Genomic DNA, 21,319 nt, shown 5'->3' with positions numbered 1-21,319 from the left:
ACTCATGTTGTGGGGACCTAAATCCATTTACACAGCCACATTATGGGCTCAAAAAAGTCTGCATGATCTATATCGTATATTGAGGTGAAGACATGTTCCAAGGCTAGGGTACGAGTTAGGTTGAGGCAAGTCCTGATAGTGGTTAGGTCTCCAGAAAATGTATGCATTTTTATGTTGTGGTCTCAAAAGTGACCTATGAAAACATATATGTGTACATGTATGCGTATGTATGTACGTAGGTATGTCTGTCTTTCCCTCTTAAAGGGTCAGTACACAATAATTATAGCTGGATCCTTATTTTCTATAATACTTAAACCAGTGGATTTCAAACTTTTGCAATTTAAGGACCCCTTAAGTGACACAACCTAGACCCCCAATTTGACAATTTTTGGTTTGAGATGTGTTGGTTCAGGAAGTGTATGAAGTTAGGTTCAAAATTTTCCCCTTTGTGCAGCGCTCAGGGCTAACTCTCCTTTCTTCAGCCGGAGACACAGGGGGACTGGCAGAGCTTTGACAGTCCCAGAACCACATTAACGGCCCTTTCACAGAGTCACTGTGAGGGTACCTCTGCTGCAGCGGGGCGAGCAGCTCTCCGGTGTGGTGACTCTTGGGGACTGTCTGTATGTATGTGTATCCCTGCAGTGTACTGCAGTTAATGTTACTGCACAGCCATAAATATCCTGTTGAGCTCTGAATACAGCCCAGTTATCGTGGGTCTGTGGGTTGAGTTTACTGCAGTTGCAGCTACATTGCAGTCAAAGTTGTGCTTTTTATATTCAGCACAGCGGCTGTTGTCACTGCAGGGACCAATATCATAAGTGTAAATATAAGTACTTTAAGTATATACTTATAAATATAATAAGAAATATTAACAATAATAAGTATATATAAGGATAAATTCAACAAATGCAAGTAGAGACTCAGTAGTCTATTACAAAAAAGAGTCAAATGTACTTCTAACAGAACTGGTTTCTATGAAGACACTAATTCACTGTTTGTAAGTGAATTATCATTATCATGTTAAGAAAATGAAATGAATTAGTATGTTGTGAAATAATGAGATATTGCTCAGAGCCAAATCTAATTTAATACCAGTTAGTGGAGAGCAAATTTGATCTGACACTTATTATAAGTTTGTGGCACAAAAAACTAAAAAAAGGAATAAAAGTTGATTTATATTATTGGCGTTAAATTGTTAAACAATGCTAACAAAAATGTGTCGCCGACTTTTGGTTTTTCAAACAATAAATCACAAAGTTATATCTAAAAGGGTTACATATAACAATAGTTATTCTGTTTTGTATAATTGGAGTGCAGCCTAATTTCAGAAGAATATAGGCGGGCATATATAAGCATTTTGTTTGCTTTGAGCCCAGTTCAGTCACAACACAGACTTTGAATTATCTATGCTGTAATTATGATGTATTATATATATATATATATATATATATACTGTATTATACATGATGACTGATTAAAATGCAAATAAATACAAACACATTTTCTAAAGCTATTCGAGATAAACCTATTACCTACAGTTCAATACAATACTAAGCCATCACGTTGAAAAGCTATAGAAAAACCCTGTGATAACTGGGAAAAAGAGCTTTACTCCATCGACTGTAGCTGTTCATCTCACACAGATCTCCATTAGAACAGCAATACCCTGTGTATTATCTCTGATGACCGAGTGTGATTGTGTGTCCATCTGGATGCTATCAGGTCTGGATGGTCAAAGAGGAGGATGTGGCCGATAAGCATCAGCTAGTGGATCGATACAAACCTCTAAAAGATACACAGTGTGTGTTTGTGTGTGTTTGTGTGTGTGTGTGTGTGTGTGTGTGTGTGTGTATTCCTGAGGGTGGTACGGTAGATACATGACAGATAATGAGAAGTTATTTGGGTGGCCTCACAAAGCGCAACCCTCTGTTCTCTTTTTTTCAAGCCGCAGGACCAAAATTTGATGAATTTTGTTTTAATCTTGTGAGCTGAAAATGACAAACTGCTCCTTGTCATATGGGAACCGACCGAAAAGAGACTCGCAACCCGTTTTAGACCGTGACCCAGTGAATAACAAGATGCTTCTGTGACCCACCTAAGAATCCGCCAACCTTTCAAGGTCAGCGACTCTGTGATAAATGTACTGACTTCATGTGTTGAAGTTTACTTCCAGTATTAGTCTCGGGACAGGAGAATAACAGACTTCTCATCCCGAAGGTCCCGGGCTGAAAAAGTTCAAGCAACACACAACACCATCAGCCACAAAGAAAAGACACAGTGTATAGGATCAGGCAACCAAATACACTGGGGCCGGAAACTTTTTGAAAGCGGTCGCTTCTCTTTGCGAGACCTGTTTTCATCTTTTATTCCAGATTCGTGACTCATCCCCGCGCTTCATTTCAATACGGAAACTTTTCATCTATTTTGCTCAAATGAAGCTCAGTCATAGTCTCAGGTGGAGGGAGGGCAGGCACCTCACCGCATGGCGCCTGGAGTTCTTCTCTTCAATGAAAGACACTTTGAACTGTGTCAGAAGCCTTTTGGAGTGTCCACCCACTCGTCGCAGCCCTTCACTGTAGGGGATATGAAGCGAGGCGGGTGAGCCACTACAGATAAAACACAGAAACATTCTGCGCTGCTACGAACTGAGATCTTTAAACAGATGCAGGAACATAAGCAGCGCTTTGACCTCATTACGGCAGACGTCGGAAAATGTTGCCAATTTGACTTAGTTTCGAAAACTTGAGCAAACCTGATCGTATTATTCATCCCCTGTAATCTAAACAGGTTTCCTTCAAATCCCTACATGAAAGGAATCCTCCCTGCCACTCATCTATTACAAGAAAAACCAACGTAGGAAAGCAACAGACATGCAAACATACAATATACTTCCCACCATGTGATATACAGGGATCTTGTAAGATTCCTCTTTATAAAGGTTTCTTTGAAAATTTCTGCCTCTGAATGAATCATCTCTGATCAAAATGGTTTTACATCTCCTGAAGAACAAAGGGCAATTCCTTTTACTATACATGTATTATCTGAATCATGCGCAATAATTGATACACCCGTGTCTGAGAGAGGGAAGTTCATGTGAGTCTTTGAACTGGTTCATCTCGAACTTCACCTTTTCCCAGTACACGGATGTTTTTTTCGGAGGTCTCTCTGTGAATGAGGTGTACGTTTGCTTCAAAGAGAATGCAGTGCTTTTCAACCGCCTTTGAGCTCCATCAGTTCCCGTTTGGTGGGAGGGTGAAACCAACACGACTGCAGGGCTGGATATTGAACCTTAATACTTAGAGTGTTCACACTGAACTGTGTCCATAAATCCCTTCAAAACAGCTTCTCCTCCAACATTCTTTGATCAGACATTTTCCGACTTTGATCGTTACTTCCACTGCCAATAATGCATTTGATATTTCTACTGTCTTTCTCCTCCTCAGAGTGTGGTGTCGATAAAAAGTGTGGTATTAGCACCTGTATTAGAAAACCCTTTAAGTGACTCAGCCTGTGAAATAATCTCACTGTGTCTGAACAGCCTTCACATTGTCACATAAAAGAACACATGTAATTACCACGTTAAGTTTTGGTGCTGATCTGGATCAAGGGATGGATCAAGGATTTTGTTTGATATAAAGTTTTTTCAACATTTCTGTACATTTCCAACGATATAGTGAAGATATTCTTGTGAGAAAAGAATGCATGTGTCCAATATCAATATCTATAAACAAATGAAATCTGCTGTGGACCAAGATAATGATCTGAAGGTATCTGATCTCAATACATATGTATGCAATATGGTGATATAGGGACCAGTCAGCCCTGGTGGAGGTATGTGGTCTAACAGGGTCCTTATAGAGAGAGATTTAACTGTATTTAAATCAGTATTTCATATGTAGGGATATCATGGTCAATTTTCATATATAAACAATTTTTATATTTTAGGAAATGTGATAAAAATCAATCATATCAATAGCTTTACTTCACCTCTGCTAGTATAAAACAGTCGAGTGAAGAGCACTGACACTCCGGCTGATTCACCTCTGTCTCCTCCTCAGTGCACCATTTAGCAGGTTGATGACCGTTGAGACAGTGAACACCATCAAAACTCTTTTAGAACTTAGATCCCACACAAAGATTACTCATGTGCCTCAGTGACGCAGGAGCAACAGTAGAGTGAGGTATATTAAGACGCCTGCAGGAGGGAGAGGTGCGGTCTGATTAGAATAAAGCAACACAGGAAATCACGATCTCCACTGATAATGATAAAGGGATACAAACAGAGAGTGTCCTCCTGATGTTTACATACATCCATCAGATTCATCTTTACCAATGGATATATTCTGCAGACGAAAGTAAGCTCTCTAAATCCGAGGCAATCTCGAGTTTAAGCAGCTGAGCTTCCAGGGAAAGCAGTAAGTAGGGCAGATAGCATTAACCAAATGACAAAGAATTATTGAGTAGATGCTAAGAACACACAAGGCACAAGGTGGTGTCCTGACCCTGAAGTATCCTTTCATTTCCTGAATACTTAAACATCACCCTCATCCTCCTCCCACTTCTTCATCCCATTCCTTTCAACAACCTGCTCGCTCCATCTTCTCCTTCTGGTCAGTCTTCTGTTAGCAATTTAACAACATGTGAGATATGCAAAATTAGTAGCTACAGAAATCTTACCAGAGAAATATTTGTTAAGGGAACAGCAGGATGGAAAACACATATATACTTTAATATATATATTTTTTTTTTTTACAGAAAGAATATTTTCTTCTAATTTTCTTTATGTGCTGTTTGCATATAGTTTCATAAATGAGGCCCGTAGCTGTTTTAGCAGGCTCGCTTCTTCTCTAACAAATAGGCCACATCCACACCCCTCCCTTATGTTTTATTGTGGATGCTCCACCTTTCCCTTCTCATCTCATCTGTCTCTCTCCATTAAACACGCCAACGATCAGGGAGGCATCTGGAGATGCATCTTTAAGCTTTAATTCACTTTGAATAATTAACACACATGTGCACGGGCATAAACACGCACACACACACGCGCGCACACACACGCGCGCACGCACACACAAAGCTGATTCTATTAGTGGCACAGCCAGAGAAACTCAGGGGGAGAAGGGAAGCTCGGTCGTTGCCAGCCCCAGCCCCAGAGTCTCCGAGCTGGGTATCTCTGAGCTGTGTACCAGCCTGAATTCCTGCAACCAGACACAATGGAAGGGCAGCTGTAACTCTGACCCCCTCAGCTGAGACACAGAGAGGGGGGGGTCGGGCTCCTGGTAAATGACTTGTAGAGGAAGCAAGAAATGGGTGAAGATGAAGGAAGAGCTCAATGGGTTAGAGGGCAAAACAGGGAGAGCCCATGTGGATGGTGAGATGCATGGAACGGTTCGAGCACTGATAAGTGAGACGTGTGTGCATGTTGGCACATGCATACATGCATGCCTGCGCTGGTGTGTCCTATAAAGGTGAGGTGACTACACAACTCACTCATCACATTGATTCATCATCTAATTAGCAGCACGGAGGCTAATGCTGATCCATCTATATTCACCTTCTTTGCATCTGGAGGCAAACACAACCTGCTAATGATTATCATTGAGGCTAGGCTACGAAGCCAGGGGTTCAATCCCCCGTGCTGCAGCAATGCATCATGGACCTACTGTATTTCACTGACAGTAAGGAGGTCAGCATCAATATCAGAAGAGGAGGAGATAAGAGAGAGAGAGAGGGAGGGGAAGGGAGGAGAAATAAGATATAAGGGATGAATGGGGCAAATGGGAAGAATGGGAGGAGGGCTGAAAAGAGGACAATGCATGGACCACAGGGAGAAACGGAAGATGAATGAAGGAACAAAAGGGGAAACGGGAAAATAAGAAGGGATAGACAAATTTAGAATTAGAGGAAAAAACTATATAGGGTTCAAGTGAAAGAAGCGAATGAATGAAGGGAAATGAGGGATAACATAAAGGAAGATGGAAAGAAAGCAAGAGAGAAAGAACCGTGTGAGGTGGTGAGTTGCAGTTCCACTTATTGAAAAGGTCAGTGCCTCGATAGTTGAGCTGCTCTGAACGGCTGAGGCAGAATCAGCACTGGCTCATGAATTATGAGCTTGTTGATCCACAGATTCACATGACTTCCCTCAGCCGAGTCTTCATGAACAGCTTCAAGCTTCACTTTCCTAAAAACTGAATAAATTAGTAGAAAGAAAACATTTGTCTAAATTCCACGCCTCAGTGCTCTCTGTTGCAGATGCATTAAGAGGAAATTGATCCAGCCTGGGTGAAAAAGCACACCCTTTTTCAGGTGAATAGAAAAATACCACTGCACTAGAAATAAAATGCATGGGCTTGGTTGTGGGTAATGTGTTTCTTGAAGTGAGAAGATCTGTCATCGTGATATGCTCTATCTCAAACAGACCAGTGTCCCTTGTAACATCCATAATCATCCATTCTGCACCTCCTTTTTTTTAATGGAGTTTGACATTTTCGCCAACGCACATGGTCTGATGTGGGATTCAAGTGACGTCATGTCAGCATCAGTTGGTTCTGAAGACAACGTTCACAAAAATGAGCTAACTGGTCGTCTGAAGCCCACTCCCCCTTTCTTCCTAAGGCTAGCCGCTGCCAGCTACGTTAACCACACAGTTAAACTGTTAATTCACAAGTTGAACTGTGGGTAATGTTGCCAGTTTATGACACAGAAGAGAAGTGTGTGAAATAACTATAAATTACTGTACATCTCTGATTCCAACGCATCCATTTCTCCTCCTTTTCATTTAAATGCCTGGCAGAATCATGACGGCCATGCAAACCTATTGCTTTGAGTCAACCGAAGAAAAGCTGAAGTTAAACTTAACTGTTGACATCACACTGCAATGAAGGTGAAAATCCATTTACCTTACCTTTCTTTATTTTTGTCCTGATTAGAAGTTGTGTAAACTTGTAATAACTTTCCACATTGTTTATTTGGCTCTCTGACACCTTTCCTTTATATTTTGCCACATTGGTGTCTGCGCTACATATATTAATGATACATCCAAATCAACATGAAGGCAGTATTATCATCAATAACCAGCAGCTCAGGTCATTACTAATGATGAGATTGTTGTTGCACGGAGCTAAAGCCTTCATTGTGTGAGCAGCTTATTATGACCCATAGTTACGGTTTATTGTGAGGTGACCTCTAGCAAAAAGGATTAATTATGACAGGAACAAAGGAGGAAGTGATGATGAAGGTGGATGGACAAGTCAACAAAATATAAGACGTTCACACAGGGGACACTGTTTGCTTCCTGTGTGAAATCGACAGTCAAACACATGATTTATCTTATAATCATAAGTTTTTTATCACTGTTACCGTTACTGGAATGGTCTTCTACAACTTCTGCTGGTTCGCTCATATAAGTCATTTCAGGCTAAGGACAAACAAACTGCTGTATACGGTGGTTTAGGTCGGAGCACTTGTTTCACAGAGCAATGAAAATAAAAAATAAGTCACTTCTTGTCAGAGCTGCCATCTGAAGCTGTTACTTGGCAGCGACTTCGTGTCTCTGCTGTCAATCATGTGCCGCGCTAACTATTTAATGGGACATGAAATATCCAGAATAAAAAGAAACGCCATGCAAAATGAATGAACAACTTAATCAAACAAGCAGGCAAATCACAATCAATCGATGAATAAGCGTGCGAGCTTGTAGACAGGAAAATAAATGCTAACAAACCTATTTATTACTTTAGCTGTTCCTTTCTTGAAATACTAATCTCATTTTCCTATTTTCTCTAATCTGAATGAAGATATGTGAGCCGACCTCAGGGGCGAGCCTCTGCCCACTCTGTTTCACCAGCCCAGCGCTGAGATTCACTGGAGCAGAGCAAATTTGTTTGTCTCCGTGTTTGTTTCTCCCATTGTTTGTGTTTATACACATTTCTGCTGATGGTCTTCTCAAGTGTTTCTCCGACTCTGGCAATTTTCTGCCTGGTCGCCCCTAATGTGCCTCTCTGTTTATTTGCTGTCACAATACAGCTGATTTATATACATTTACATACCCAGGAAGTGATGGCAGAGACTTATGTTTACTTTAGGAGGGCAGGAATTATACATTAGAGTTTTTCTATTTACACACACGCACGCACACGCACACTCACACACACGGAGAAAGCGATAAGCTCGTATTTTTGTGATTTACATGTGGCACAGATTCACAGATGCTATGAAATTGATCAGATATGAAGTGAAGTCAGCCTCAAGAAAAGTGAGAGATACCTTTGGGAAGATAACCAGCGTAGTGTGAATTCAATCACTTTGGCAACCGACTGCTAATGACACAGGGGGAAACTTTTTCCGGCAGCGGAGATGGGCAATATGGCTTTCAGCAGGAGCTGCAGACTGGCAAGTTGGAACACAATCTTGGCGAGAGGAGATAAACGTGTGGCGACAAAGCTGCTTCTGCTACGTCTGCTTCTGCCGGCTCAAGTGCACATGTGCATTGCTTATTCAATTCAGAACATAAGGAAACATCAAAACACCATGCATCCATCCCAAAAGCCAAAAGCTGTCACTTCACTGTCTGCTGCTTTAATACCCATAATCCATGTGAGGATGTGGTGTTGACACTGGTAATGTGTGGGTGTGTGAGTGTGTGTGTGTGTGTGTGTGTGTGTGTGTGTTTGTTTGTGTTTGTGTGTGTGTGTGTGTGTGTGTGTGTGTGATTGTGTGTGTCTATCAAAATTCAGCAGAAGCACCCTGACATTCAAAGAGTCTTGGTAACCATAGCAGCGGCTGCACCAAAAAGGCGTCAGAAGAGGAAAGGAAAGAGCGGAGGAAAATAAGAGGATGAATTGTTGTTGCACTTCAAATAAGATGAGGGTGGATGTCAGCATGCTGTGTTTACAGGAAGGCTGTAACATGTGATGACAGGGTGTGTGGAGTCAAGTGGTATCTCTTCCATACACACACACACACAAAAATACTCTTTTGCCCAATTGAACATCATTGAACATACCAAACTCACTCCTGTGGTACATTTTACAGACACATGCAGAAAATGTCCTGAATAAAGTATTGTTCACACATATATTCACATTCAATAACACGAAAATCTTTTAACACCTGTACGCAGACACACTTGCACATTCATATTTACACCTCCTGACTGTATGTAAGGTCTGAAAGGCGACAAAGAAAGGTGAGAGAAGAGAAGGGGAGAAGAAAGGAAGGGAAATATTTGCAAAAGATTGGGTTTTTCCGAAAACCAAAAAGGTGACGTCTTTTTCATTGTTACTTTTGTGTTTGCATGAGCGACAGTGAGAGTTAGAGACGTAGGGGGAGACAGAGGAACTGTGAAAGGCAGTGAGCTCCTGGATCAATGTTTCCTTTCATGCAAATATAACATTTGAGAGCGTAGTGCGAGCTCCATTTGCATACTCATTCACCCTGCCTTGTTTATAAGTAAATAAATCCAGCTCTGCTTGGAGTACAACAGCTGCTGCTGGGCCACTCATGGTAGCACACACACGCACACACGCACAAACACAGGTCCCAGCTGCATGCTCTGTAGTGAGACAACATACTTGTGTGTGTGTGTGGGTGGGTGTGTTTGTGTGTTTGTGTGCACTCATCTATTAATACTTGTGAATTTATTACATGTGCTAATGGATTTTTGGGGTGTGAATTCAGAAATTTTGTCTGTTAATGTGTGTGAGTGCTGTTTGTGTGTGTGAGTGTGTGAGTGTGCGCTTATCTCTCACCTCAGAGGTGTTGACTCGTCCCTCCTGGAAGGAGCAGTCGCTGGCATCCTGCGTGCACATGTGGCGATATTTGCACCAGTAACATGGAAAGTTTCCATTTACGCATGACAGACACCTGTAGTGAGAGAGAGAAGAACATGCAGGAGTTTTAATATTTAAAGTAAAACTCTCTTTTTCTTTGTATGGTTGGCTATGGTGGCTATCATCATAACAATTATTCATATTTGTTTTTTCTAAGAATTCTCTCTCTTCTTGCACAAAATTAATCCAGAAATGAAAGCTTGCATGTTTTCTTCTCCTGTTAGGATAAAGGTGTGACGGAAACTGTACAACCTGGAAGAACGCAATCATTTAAATCAACAAAAAACAGGAAGATGCAGAGTAAAGCTGGAATGGAGCGTATACCTCACAACCCGAGTTAAAGCCACTAGATCTGGATTTTGATTTGGTTCTGCACAACATTCCACACAAAATCAATGAATTATTCTTTGAGAATTAAAAAAAAATATCTTGCAATGTGAAAGAAAGGGAGAAAAGAATCCTGAATCTGCCCCCCGATCCTGATTCTCAACCACATGTAGCAGGTTCTTTCCTTACCCATACCGCGTCCGTCCACCAATGTATCGATAATCTGTTAATTTACGGATAAACCACACTGTTAACTAATAGACAGACAAAACAAACAAACCAAGACAAAAACATAACCTCCTTGTCGGAATAACGAATGTCATGGTCACAGGTTGTCATTACTAAAGTTAATTAGTTACTCTTTGAAGAAGGGCAGGTCTTAAATAACAAGCGCTGGCCTGACGGGAGAGGCAACAGAGAGAAGGGAGAATAGAGGAAGAACAGGAGCGAGGTTAGTGCACTTGTGTTTTACTCTGCTATTTAAATTGCTTTTCAGTGAAAAATGAAATACCTTCCCCCTCCCGTTCTCTTGTCTCTGTAGCTCTGATCTTCTTTGGCATTCCAGAACTCAATTAACTACTCAAAAGAGATGACTAATTCAGTGTGAACCCGCATTAGTCATTAGACAATTCTTTGTTGGGGATTTGTAATTCTTTAATTTCTTCCTTATTCAGTTCTTTTATCTGGGAGCAAATCAAAAAGAAAAACCTGTAGCCACATTTAGAAGACAAACACATCGAAAAGTTGCCAAATTTTATATTAAAATATGCTCATTATTACCAGGATAAAATCCACCGACGGAAAGCCCAGCTACCATGACCTGAATTCATTATAGATTAGGTACGATATGCTCAGGGAGAACTGATGCCAAGTCAAATACAGAAAGAGTGGAAACACGGATCAAAAGCAAACCTCGGCGTATCCTACACTGACAGGCCAAGCGTGGACATGCTGCACCATAGTTGCACAACATCAAATGTTTATGGTCAGATCTCAGGAATTCAGGTTGAACTGACAAGTGGAAGCGTGGCCTCGTGCATTAAGACTTCATTCCAGCTGTCAGTGAGGCCAAGAGGAAACAGCGGAGAGAGAGAGAGAGAGAGAGAGAGAGAGAGAGAGAGAGAGAGAGAGAGAGAGAGAGAGAGAGAGAGAGAAACCTCGGTGATCCAATGCTCTCCTCCTGTTCTCCATGCTTGCAGGCTTACACAGAACTAAGCTGGCAGACCAAGATAAGTCGTTTTTTAAATAACATTTGTCTTTTTTTTCTTCTTAAGAGTTGAGGAAGCAAAGTGACTTCATACACATTCAAACGTGGATTAACAGACAAAAGCACGGCCCTCGTCACGAGCAGAAACAAAGAGCAAGGGAAGATGGTATAGAAACACAAAGGTTAGTTTGGGTTTTTACTTTGTTTGTGTGAGAAGTTAAATTGAGTTTTCAATTTAGCAAAGAGTAATTTCATGATGAAAAAGGAGAAAATAGCTGAATTTTCTTTTGGTTCAAACTAAAGGATTGAAAGTGCTTTTATTTTTAAATAAAAGAGTGCTGTATTAAGCTTTCATTGTCATTGTGACAAACAACAGGGAGAACAGGAACCAAACTCTATCATCATATTCTTGTAATTTTAAAGTAGTCTTTGTCAGCTCAGTGTGAACTTAAAATCAACCCCATCTTGGTTTTCAAAAATGAATAAAAGTCAAAAGTTAAAACCAATAATTACAGAGAGTGACAGAAGAAGGTGCTGTATAACTTTAAACCTGGTGTTCTCTCCCAGCAACAACAAGTCCTGGTTTGTAATCTTTACCCCACTTCCGAACCGAGTTTCACTTAAGTGGCTCTAATTACACATCAGACCTGTCACTGTTCTCAGTCAGACCTCCTACAGATCAACCCCCACACAGTCTCTGCTTTCCCACTCACATCCTCCCTACAAACTGACAGGGGACCTGTGGGGTCCTATGTACCCCACATCATCCAGTCATCACTCCACAGAACTTTTTTTTTTTTTACAGTGTAACTACACATTTATAGGCTTGTTATTCACTTAAGTTAAATTATTAGAAAATGGGCCCTTGGTTTTGAGGACAGATTGTACTTTGAAAATCGATCTTAAATTTAACGCTTCATTTAAAACGTTTTTGCAAAATCACCAACTGGGAAACTTATACACTTTCAGTCAATCATTTTCTAATTTCTTTATTTTTTGTCACAATCAACAATGTCACTTTCGTTGATGAGACCCTGTTACAGGGCACTCGTCACCTGTTTATTCAGAGTTTATTAATATTGAACCTGTTACCTGTCAAAATCTGACCAAATTCAGTAAAACACTTACTGGGGCCCTTAACCATACATTTGCCAGTTGTGAAGCTAATAAGATGAACGTTACTCAAAATATGTGTTCCACATACAGACAGACAGACAAGGGAGAGAGAAAAAGACAAACATGTTAAATAAAGAGCTACGACCACCATGCTGTTAGCTTAGCTTAGCAAGAGAACAGCAAGCAAGCAGAGGGAAAACAGCTAGCCTGACTCTGTTTGAAGGTGTGCTAGTTTATATGGTAGTCGCAAAATTAAGTAAAAAGAGCTGAAGAAAGATTGCATATTAGAGTTAAATTCCTCAGGTGGCCGTTAATCCACTGAATTGTTGGACTGTTTCCGCTGGTTGTCTAATCTGGTTCTCCAACTTTACACCATCTTGTTAACAGGGCTGAGTATGTTTCATCTGGTTTTATGGTTTAAAGCTGTTTAACATTTATTTGACTTTCAATCATACTTCATTTGAGAGTTAGAATAGCGGATTATAGTGAGGATTACTTATAGTGGCATACATTTAAAAGCATTTTGGGACTAATTTAACAAAGCAGTGGTTTGTTCAATATCCACATAATCTCTATTATTCTACTCAGTTGTTTTTATGTTTTTTCCCAGTCATTTTTTTTTTTTTATTTTGACTGGGAATAACCTCAAGGACTTTGGCGTTCTACTGGTTAGAGACTGTAACTGCAAGACAAAAAAAGTGTAATAAAGAACTCCCAAAATCCTTTTCTAAAGTAGTATTTTAAGAGAAGCATAGTAGTAGTTTTTTTTTCACATGTATATATTGTTTTTCCTTTTGTATATTTTCTATGAATATAATGCACAAATCAGATCAGTTCAAATTAGCTTTTCTATTCTAATGTCAGAAGAAATATGATTCCGGATACTGCTACTGTTTAGCCAGCGAGTGATCTCTGCCAAACTAATCCCAAAACACCACAGTAATGAGCCACCATGGGGGTTTAAAACCAGTCCTCCAAACTGGAAGACGACGGCTCGGCTCACAATACAACCCTGCTGCCAGGGACACTGGCATTAGAGTAGATTTCTGTTTAATCCTGGCTCTGTCATCATCCCTCTGTCCTTGGTTTATTCAGATCTTCGAGGGTCAACTCCTAAATCGCCTGTATTAGACGAAAGAGTGACAGAGGGGTCTGCATATAGCCAGAGATAAGCTAGTCACGACAAGACTGAACTGCAGTGTGAGGTTTCTAATCAATGCCAGTGGATTTCCATCGGAAGAAAGGTGGACTAAGGTTATGCTAACAGCGTGATGTTTGTTAGTAGAGCTGGTGAGCCAGTTCCTCCTCGCTATTAACCCCGGGGTTCATCGATTTCTTGTTGCAGCCACATGTCCGCGCACATTCACGCGGCCGTGTGTGCACGCTCGTGTCTGCGATGGCACACACACTTGTGGAGCCGAGATGCACTTACACACACAGGCTGTCACCCAAGTTGACATCCTGGCATTCCTTTGAGTCACCTGGGCAGTGGAGACTTGCTCTACAGTAGAGCTGTCAATGCCTGGACAACTGGATTGGGTAAGTGGCTGTGCTGCTGCAATGTAATCAATAAAATCCCCTGCTATTTAACAAGGCCTAGCAACAGAGCCGGGTCAAAAGCCTTTTCATCTCCTCAGAGTTGCGGTGCTAGTGAGGCTGGATCGATGGAACAAAGCCGTTGATATGCGAGCAATAGATCTGCACAAAAGCATCTATGTGTGATCATCTGCTCATTTCATTCTGGTTAATGTGGATACAGCAGTGAGTCTTTCCTAATCAGGAGGTGAGTGTTTTATCTGATGCTCTCCAAAACATGTCAACATGAGCCAACCCCAAATCAAACAGGCCGGTGACATTTAATGGCAAAACAAGTAGAAAATGGTTTAGGCCTTATCAGCACTTGATCCTGATTGTGATTAAAAACCTCTGAATGGTTTGACATCACATCTCCCAGACATGTGAGCAGGGTTTAGAAGATGGACAGAGAAGACCAAGTGTGCTGGATTTATGCGTAGGCCTCCTTGTGTTTTATCCAATAAAGCTCCAAAGAGAGCAGCAATAAAATGATGCACACATGATTAAGTAATGCAGCAGACGAGCCAAATGAAGAGTTTAGACTGGGACAGGGGACTCATTACAAGATGTTACTGCATCTTGTCACAGGGATGTCCAAAAGCAGTTAGTCTGCGAGTCTCAACCCTCAGTTTAATTAAACAGGGTCACATTCACGGAAAATTGGACCAACAACTATATTGTCTAAAAAGAATCCACTAATGGACTCTTAACTGTTTGTAACCAGAGGAGAGTTGGTCGCGGAACAGGAGGCCACAGCCACCGGCCAGCCTACAAATGACAGCCCCTTCCTGGGCGCCGGAGCGTGGGCCTCTCCCCTCCCTCGAGTGTGTCCTTTCACTGCATAGATTTCCGCGCTTTCATATTGTAATGGTCATGGTGGCCTACGGCTGGGGCGCAAACCTTTTAGCTGTGTAGGATGCATTATTCCTGACACAATGGGCACAATCTCTCTCCCTCGTTCGCTAACACTCAGCTTTATATATCTCTCTTTCCCTCTCCACTCCTCCTTCAGTTGTCTTTCCCTCTAGAGCTCTCAGGGAATGTGAATTTTTCCGCCTTGTCCCGCTCTTCCCCGCAGCAATCTGCCTCCCATTTGTTTCCCTTCCTCTCTTTAAAGATGAATAATTCCTCCCCCCGCTTGCTCAATTAAATCATTCCAAACCTCTTTTTTAATGCAAATTTCTAATATTGTAACAGCGTATGCAAATAGCTCGCAGTGCAATTTCCGAGAGTGTGCCTTCTGTCTCTGCGTGGCCCTTCTGGCTGTGTGTGCACCTGTTTGTGTGTGTTTGCAGCAGAAAATGTTATGGCCAGAGCTGCGAGGGCTTAGACGTGTTGCACGAGGCTGTATGAAGTTCCACACAAGTCTTTTCTGGGCCTGTGGGCTGATAGTGTACGTCTCTACGTCCACTGTCGGGAGTCCAGGCTCCAACACGCCCACGAGGAAAAAGTCCATTATCTGCCAATGGACTCTGGCGCCCCGCGTTCTGCAGGCGGGGTCAAAGATTTGGAAGTGAAAGGTGACGACAGAGGGGGAGTAGTGTATAATATATTTGCGACAGCCTCTGCAGTAATAATTGCTCTTTGGTGGTATAGTCATCCACAGGGGCCTCAAGGGGCCAGCAAAGCCATCATCAAAGGCTTAAACAGCAGTACGGCTGTTTATGCAGCAACAAGAGGAGGCGGCTTTGAGGGCTGGTTAATCAGGGGAATGGAGCATCACACACACACACACACACACAAACCCCTACTGCATGTTCACAAATATGACACTACAGTGCAACCCATAAAACAGAAGCTCTTGATGTTCACACACACACACACAATCACAAAATGAATCAGAGCCATTGAACTAGGCCTGGAGGCTCTGAGAAGTGGCCCAGGTGAGCTCTCTCTTCAAGCTCAGTCCATTATGACCATCTCCACACAGGCACCCTCGCTAGGTCTAATTAACGGCCTATTACTATGCAGATATATGCAGGGCCAAGAGCAGAGTGCAGGCAATAAATGGGTTGGATGAACGAGTGCGGGGCAAAGGAAAAAAGGGGAGTGGGGTGGGGGGGTTGGAGAGGGCTAAGTGGGGTCTGGGGATGGGGGTGGGAGACTTGTAAAATGAGCAAGTGGGAGAAGAGAAAGCGGAGGACGGTTGGAAAGCAGGACAGGAAAAGAGAGTCGTGGGGAAGAGAGAGGTTGTCGGGGAGGGATGTTGGCTTGAAAGCCAGAAAAAGTGCACAGTGCACAGCTTGTAACACTGCTGATCCAGGAATCAAAGGTGTCATAATCAGTCGTTTTTACATGTCGGTGTTATGGACTATTGCAGTCATTCAGGAACAGTCATAAAAACGGAGGAAACAGTGGAAAGAATGAAAGAAAGAAAACGGATGAAAAACCGTACATTATATCTCCCACTGCGGATTTTCAAAAGAAATAGAATAATTACATGCACCACTCTCGCATATGAAAAATACAGACTGTGAAAAGGCTTTAAGTGACCAAAAGGACAGTGTATCTTGTTTAGCATTTGGTCAAGAAACAGGACGAACCAAAAAAGGTAGATTGATTAGACATGTTTATAGGTGACAAGCTTTTTCCGGGAAGCTCTTACTTTTTTATTTTGGGGTTTTTAAATGCTATAAACATTCAGAAAGGAAGTAAAGCTGTCATCAGTTTATGTTTGGCAAGAGAAAGAGAACTCCACATTAGGAAGGCCACAGATTGGTTTTTATTTGGTCTGTATCGGCACCCGCAGTTTATTTGAGATGCGAGTTTGTGCCAGGTGGAAGAGAGAGAGAGAGAGAGAGAGAGAGAGAGAGAGAGAGAGAGAGAGAGAGAGAGAGAGAGAGAGAGAGAGAGAGAGAGAGCAGCCAAGAGTCATTTAGGGAATGACATTTTATTTGTTTTCATTTAACCTTCATTTAAGGTGGCAGATCAATTAAGAACAGATTCTTCATTCATTATCAGGATGATCTCGCTGCTGCTCTCTCTCTCTCTCTCTCTACTCCCTCCATCCTGTCTTTGAACTGAAAGTGTTTGTCACTGGGGTTCAAAGCATCTTCATAGCATCACGTTTGCAGCTCATCTCCTACACATGTAATCAGTCGTATCAGTGTAAAATGCAGAATTTAACTGCACAACAGCTGTTAGCAAAGACAACAGGGTCAGCAACGCTTGTATTTGTTTATCCACGTTGAGTTCTACTCTCGTAGCCAAAGCTAATGCCGGTTGTATTCTTCTGAAAGGGAGTCATGTGATATGAGCCTGACAAATCAGTGAAGGCTGTCATGACCAAAAAGACAGTTTCGAGTATTTAAGCCAACGTTTTCCGAACATTTCAATTTCCGATTGCGAAACCATCCAGATTTTAACCTAAAGTGGGGCTAGCAGCATTTCCAAACGTGGCTCTAAAACTCCCAAGTAGGGTAGATATTAAATGTGTCCATAGAAGAGTTGATGTGTTCTAAAACAAAAGTAGAAGTGTGGCTGTAGCCTGTGTCTGTGGTCCCTCTCTCTCTCTTAACAGAGTCAGCTGCACAATATGTGAAATCTGTTTCCATACCAGTGCTGAAAAGCCAATCAGTATTCCAATGCTTACATTAGGGATAATTCATTTCAAGGAACACAACTGGCGTGTTTTAGCTGCCTCTGCTTGGCTGCTCTTCTACGTCTTGCATGGTTAGGAATCCATTTATATTTCAGTCACCAGGGCTCCCTTCATTGCTTGAGATTTAATTAAGTAATTGATTTGTAAAAAGCTTGAATACATTGAATAATGAATTAGCAGAGCTTGCATGCTGTTCTCTCCATTCCCCCATTATCGGACTTATTTTCAGGCCAACATTTTACCACTGTTGTATTTTGAAAAGCACCACAGGCAGCGCTCGATTGATCACTGCTACCCACCAGTCTGTGTCCTGCTGGGTGTGTCATATCCTTGTGTGTGTGGATTAGCTTTCACGGTAGTTCGGATAAAATGACATGTGAACAATGAGAGGTCCTTTTCTAATTCAAGTCTAAAAAGTTTTAAAACACACAAAAACTCACGATCGGTGGACGCTGCAGTTGTAGAACACAAAGTCCACGCTGGCAAACTTCTTTCCTGTTTCCTTCGACTTAAGATACAACTTGATCACGCGTCGATCACCTGGAAGTACACACAAAACATTCACTTTAACTTATTAGTCCTTTTCTTCCAAATAGGGTCCTCCTGTTTTTGGATAGTGCACAAGTCACTCATTGTTAGTGTGTAGGTAATGTTTCATGAAACCAAGAACTTGCGCAATCACAGTTTTCATCCATTCCTGTTTACATATACTCAGAAAATAATGGGATTTTTCCCATTAAATTATTTACAAAATTTGGCATATTTAGTGACATTAAATGTAAATAAGTCACATTTTGGTTGGTACCAACTACTGCATAATTCTTTCAATTATTTGTTCCACCAGTGTTATTTATTGTTGTTAAATTACAGCTTCTCTAGTTGACATATAGTGTGTCTTTAATAGTGTGAAGCTTTTTCTAGAGCAGATACATGGAGTTGAAGGGTAGAAATGATACATGTTACATTGTTTTTCATGTTCAGTTTATATATTTGTTTAATGAAAAATCAATCATTGAGGCAATCAGACCACATATTTGTTTCTTTTATATTTCTACTATAGGAACTATACGGTCATGTGTGGGATTGCTCCTCCGTGGCGGAGGTGTACACACTCCACTGAGTGCCGTTCCAGTTTAGGTGTAACGTGCATCGTGCACAGTGTTTCTGCTGGAGAGTGCAGGCAGCCTGGAGCACAATCAATGGGATTTGTGGAGAAGTTGCTTTGTTCAAACGGTTCAGCTGTGTGTATACACTGTATTTCAGGCTTTTATTCAGTAAGGTTTAGAATCAGCAGTTTCTCATTTTGACTCTGGCTGTAGTTAAAAAGCATAATTTTGTGTTTCTAACAGTGGAATGGACAGGCTGAATGAAGCTAACTAATTATATTTGTGCATCCTTTTCAGAGAGTGCAGCTTCCAGAGCAGCAGGACTAATTCATAACCTCATGTGAACAAATTGCTTTCTTCATTGCACGACTGTGCTGTCGTCGCTCTTACAGCTCTAAGCCAATCACTTGGCTCCTGCCTCTTCAAGGAGCGTGAGAGGAAGAGGCGACTGTTGATCACACTGCAGCCATTAAAGTAGATCATTAAATAAATAACGAAATAAAACTCAGCATAATATAACACTATGGATAAAAAGGCCAAATGGCTGTTTTTTGTTTTATGGAAATAAGAAACTCGTAATGATCAATTTTAATCTTGTTTTTCAATTATTGCAAATACAGGTTTTGCATTTGACACTGTTTATTCCTATTTTAACGTATTAAGTGTTAAATAATTTGGGTTTCTAAACGCATTGCTGGTTTCGGATTTTTACGAATTGAATATTTCTCCACAGACAGCCGGTCAGACATCGTGTCGTTTATTTACCCTGGTCTCGTGTGATTGGGGCCACCTCCTTCGTAGAGGGCGACAGGCAGTAGATGCGTCCACCATAGATGCGTCCCTCTGTCTCTATGTAGTCCTCGAAGGAGCAGTTCACTCCAGCAGACAGACTGGGCACATTCTGCGTCTGAAGTACCAACTAGGAGATGAGAGACAGCATACAATTAAACTGATATACACCAGTGGTAATGTAATATAGAGGATATCTACTACCACAGCTGCTTCTCAGGTATGTGTCACTTCTCAGTTCATTCTCAAAATGATGGACAGATTGCCAGCGATGAAATGAGACCACGCTTCATTAAATCCCTTTCCTCATCTGTTTGACTCACTTTTCCTGTCCATCTTTATTATGTCAACTTCTCCCACCACAGACACATATATGCACAAACATTTAAAATCACCAAAAAACAACAACACACAAATACAACTATTCACTGCACCTGCACTTCTGACATGGTGACGGAGATGGTGTCAGGTTGGACGGAGAGTCGGACGCACTGCTCCACCCTGGTGGTGAAACGCTGAGGTTCGTCCGCTCGCTCACAGCTGTCCTTCCTCGAGCATCTGCAAGAGACAGATACAATCAATCAATGGATGATGAATCAGAAATCAGAAATTCACACTTTCATTGTGACACACAACCTCAGGTTCATCACACAGCTGTTAAAATTTGAGGTTGTTTGGAGTGCAGGCTCCACTGAATCAGTGATGTCCTCCGCTGGGATTCACACTGAACCTCCGTTTGTGACTGGAATATATTTGGTAATGGTGAAAAGATAAACAGCACTTTTCCAATTAAGCTGTAAAGAAAAGTAGTCGTTGTTTGGAGAGAGACAAAACCCTAGTCTGGCTCCTGTTGTCCTGACAATTATAAGTAGCCTTTGTGTACCTTAGATGTGTTTTATCTTTGCAGTTGTATTTATTTGCCGGTGCATTACTGGTTAACCAATGAGTGATCTAATGCGTTTTTTACTTTCAAACACAGTTGAAACATAAATAATGAAAAATGTGTTTCCAGGATCAAACATTTTAAGTCTATGTCGATTAATATAAATTAATAATAAGTTATCTTTTAAAGCTGTCCTCAGAGGTGGACTGATTGACATTCAGGTTGTTCCAAAGTTGTGGTGCATTGTTCTTGAAAGCAGCATTTGCAGTTTGTTTGTTTCTCGCAGTACTTTGGGCACTTTGGAGGACATCAGGGCTTTTTGTCGTTGACAGGGTATTAAAAGTTAAGAGATGTACGAGGTTGCTACGCCATTAAGAGCTTTGTAGGTAATTAAAGGACGTGAAAATCAATTCTAAAAGAAACAGGGAGCAGAGTGCAGTTCATCTGAGACAGGAGTGATGTGCTCGCTCCTCTTAGTTAAAAGTCCTCCTGCAGAATTCGGTTTGACCTCCTATTTCTTCATGGGCTTCTTTTTAGCGGGAGACGGGTTAAATGTGCACTGCAGTATTCAAATCCACTATCAACATGAGTCTTTCCTAGTGCTTTGTTGTTGAGTCAGCCGACTACTATAAGGGTTTTGAAACACAAATTAGAATTTGAAATGACACCTGGACTTCTAACTAGTCTGGTGATCCTGATTCCTGAGCGTAATAAACAGGCTGTGCTTCGGTGAGAGTGAATCAAAAACTAATAGAATAGTGCATTAGCTCAGGTGGAGCACAGACGCTGCACTAGCCAAATCCGCCAGCTGCTCATTCATGCATTACAATCAGTGACTCATTCAGTAGCTGCTCGGCTATCATCTGACCTGTGACGACCAATCAT

At 41.5% G+C, this 21,319-nt stretch overlaps 1 protein-coding gene across 1 annotated transcript in view; it reads right to left on the bottom strand.

Moving 5' to 3' along the window:
* Positions 1–21,319, bottom strand: part of LOC128442895 (plexin-A1) — a 253,205-nt gene that overhangs the window by 92,407 nt on the left and 139,479 nt on the right. The window contains exons 6-9 of the mRNA XM_053425513.1: positions 19,986–20,109; positions 19,528–19,681; positions 18,097–18,196; positions 9,750–9,864 (exon numbers count right to left, since the gene is read on the bottom strand). Coding sequence (XP_053281488.1) covers positions 9,750–9,864; positions 18,097–18,196; positions 19,528–19,681; positions 19,986–20,109 — 493 coding nt within the window. The remainder of the gene's footprint in view (positions 1–9,749; positions 9,865–18,096; positions 18,197–19,527; positions 19,682–19,985; positions 20,110–21,319) is intronic.

The sequence above is a fragment of the Pleuronectes platessa genome, chromosome 6, assembly GCF_947347685.1.
Source record: "Pleuronectes platessa chromosome 6, fPlePla1.1, whole genome shotgun sequence".
NCBI lineage: Eukaryota > Metazoa > Chordata > Actinopteri > Pleuronectiformes > Pleuronectidae > Pleuronectes > Pleuronectes platessa.
The sequence above is the reverse complement of the archived record's forward strand: the minus strand, read 5'-3'. Positions and strand labels throughout refer to the sequence as shown.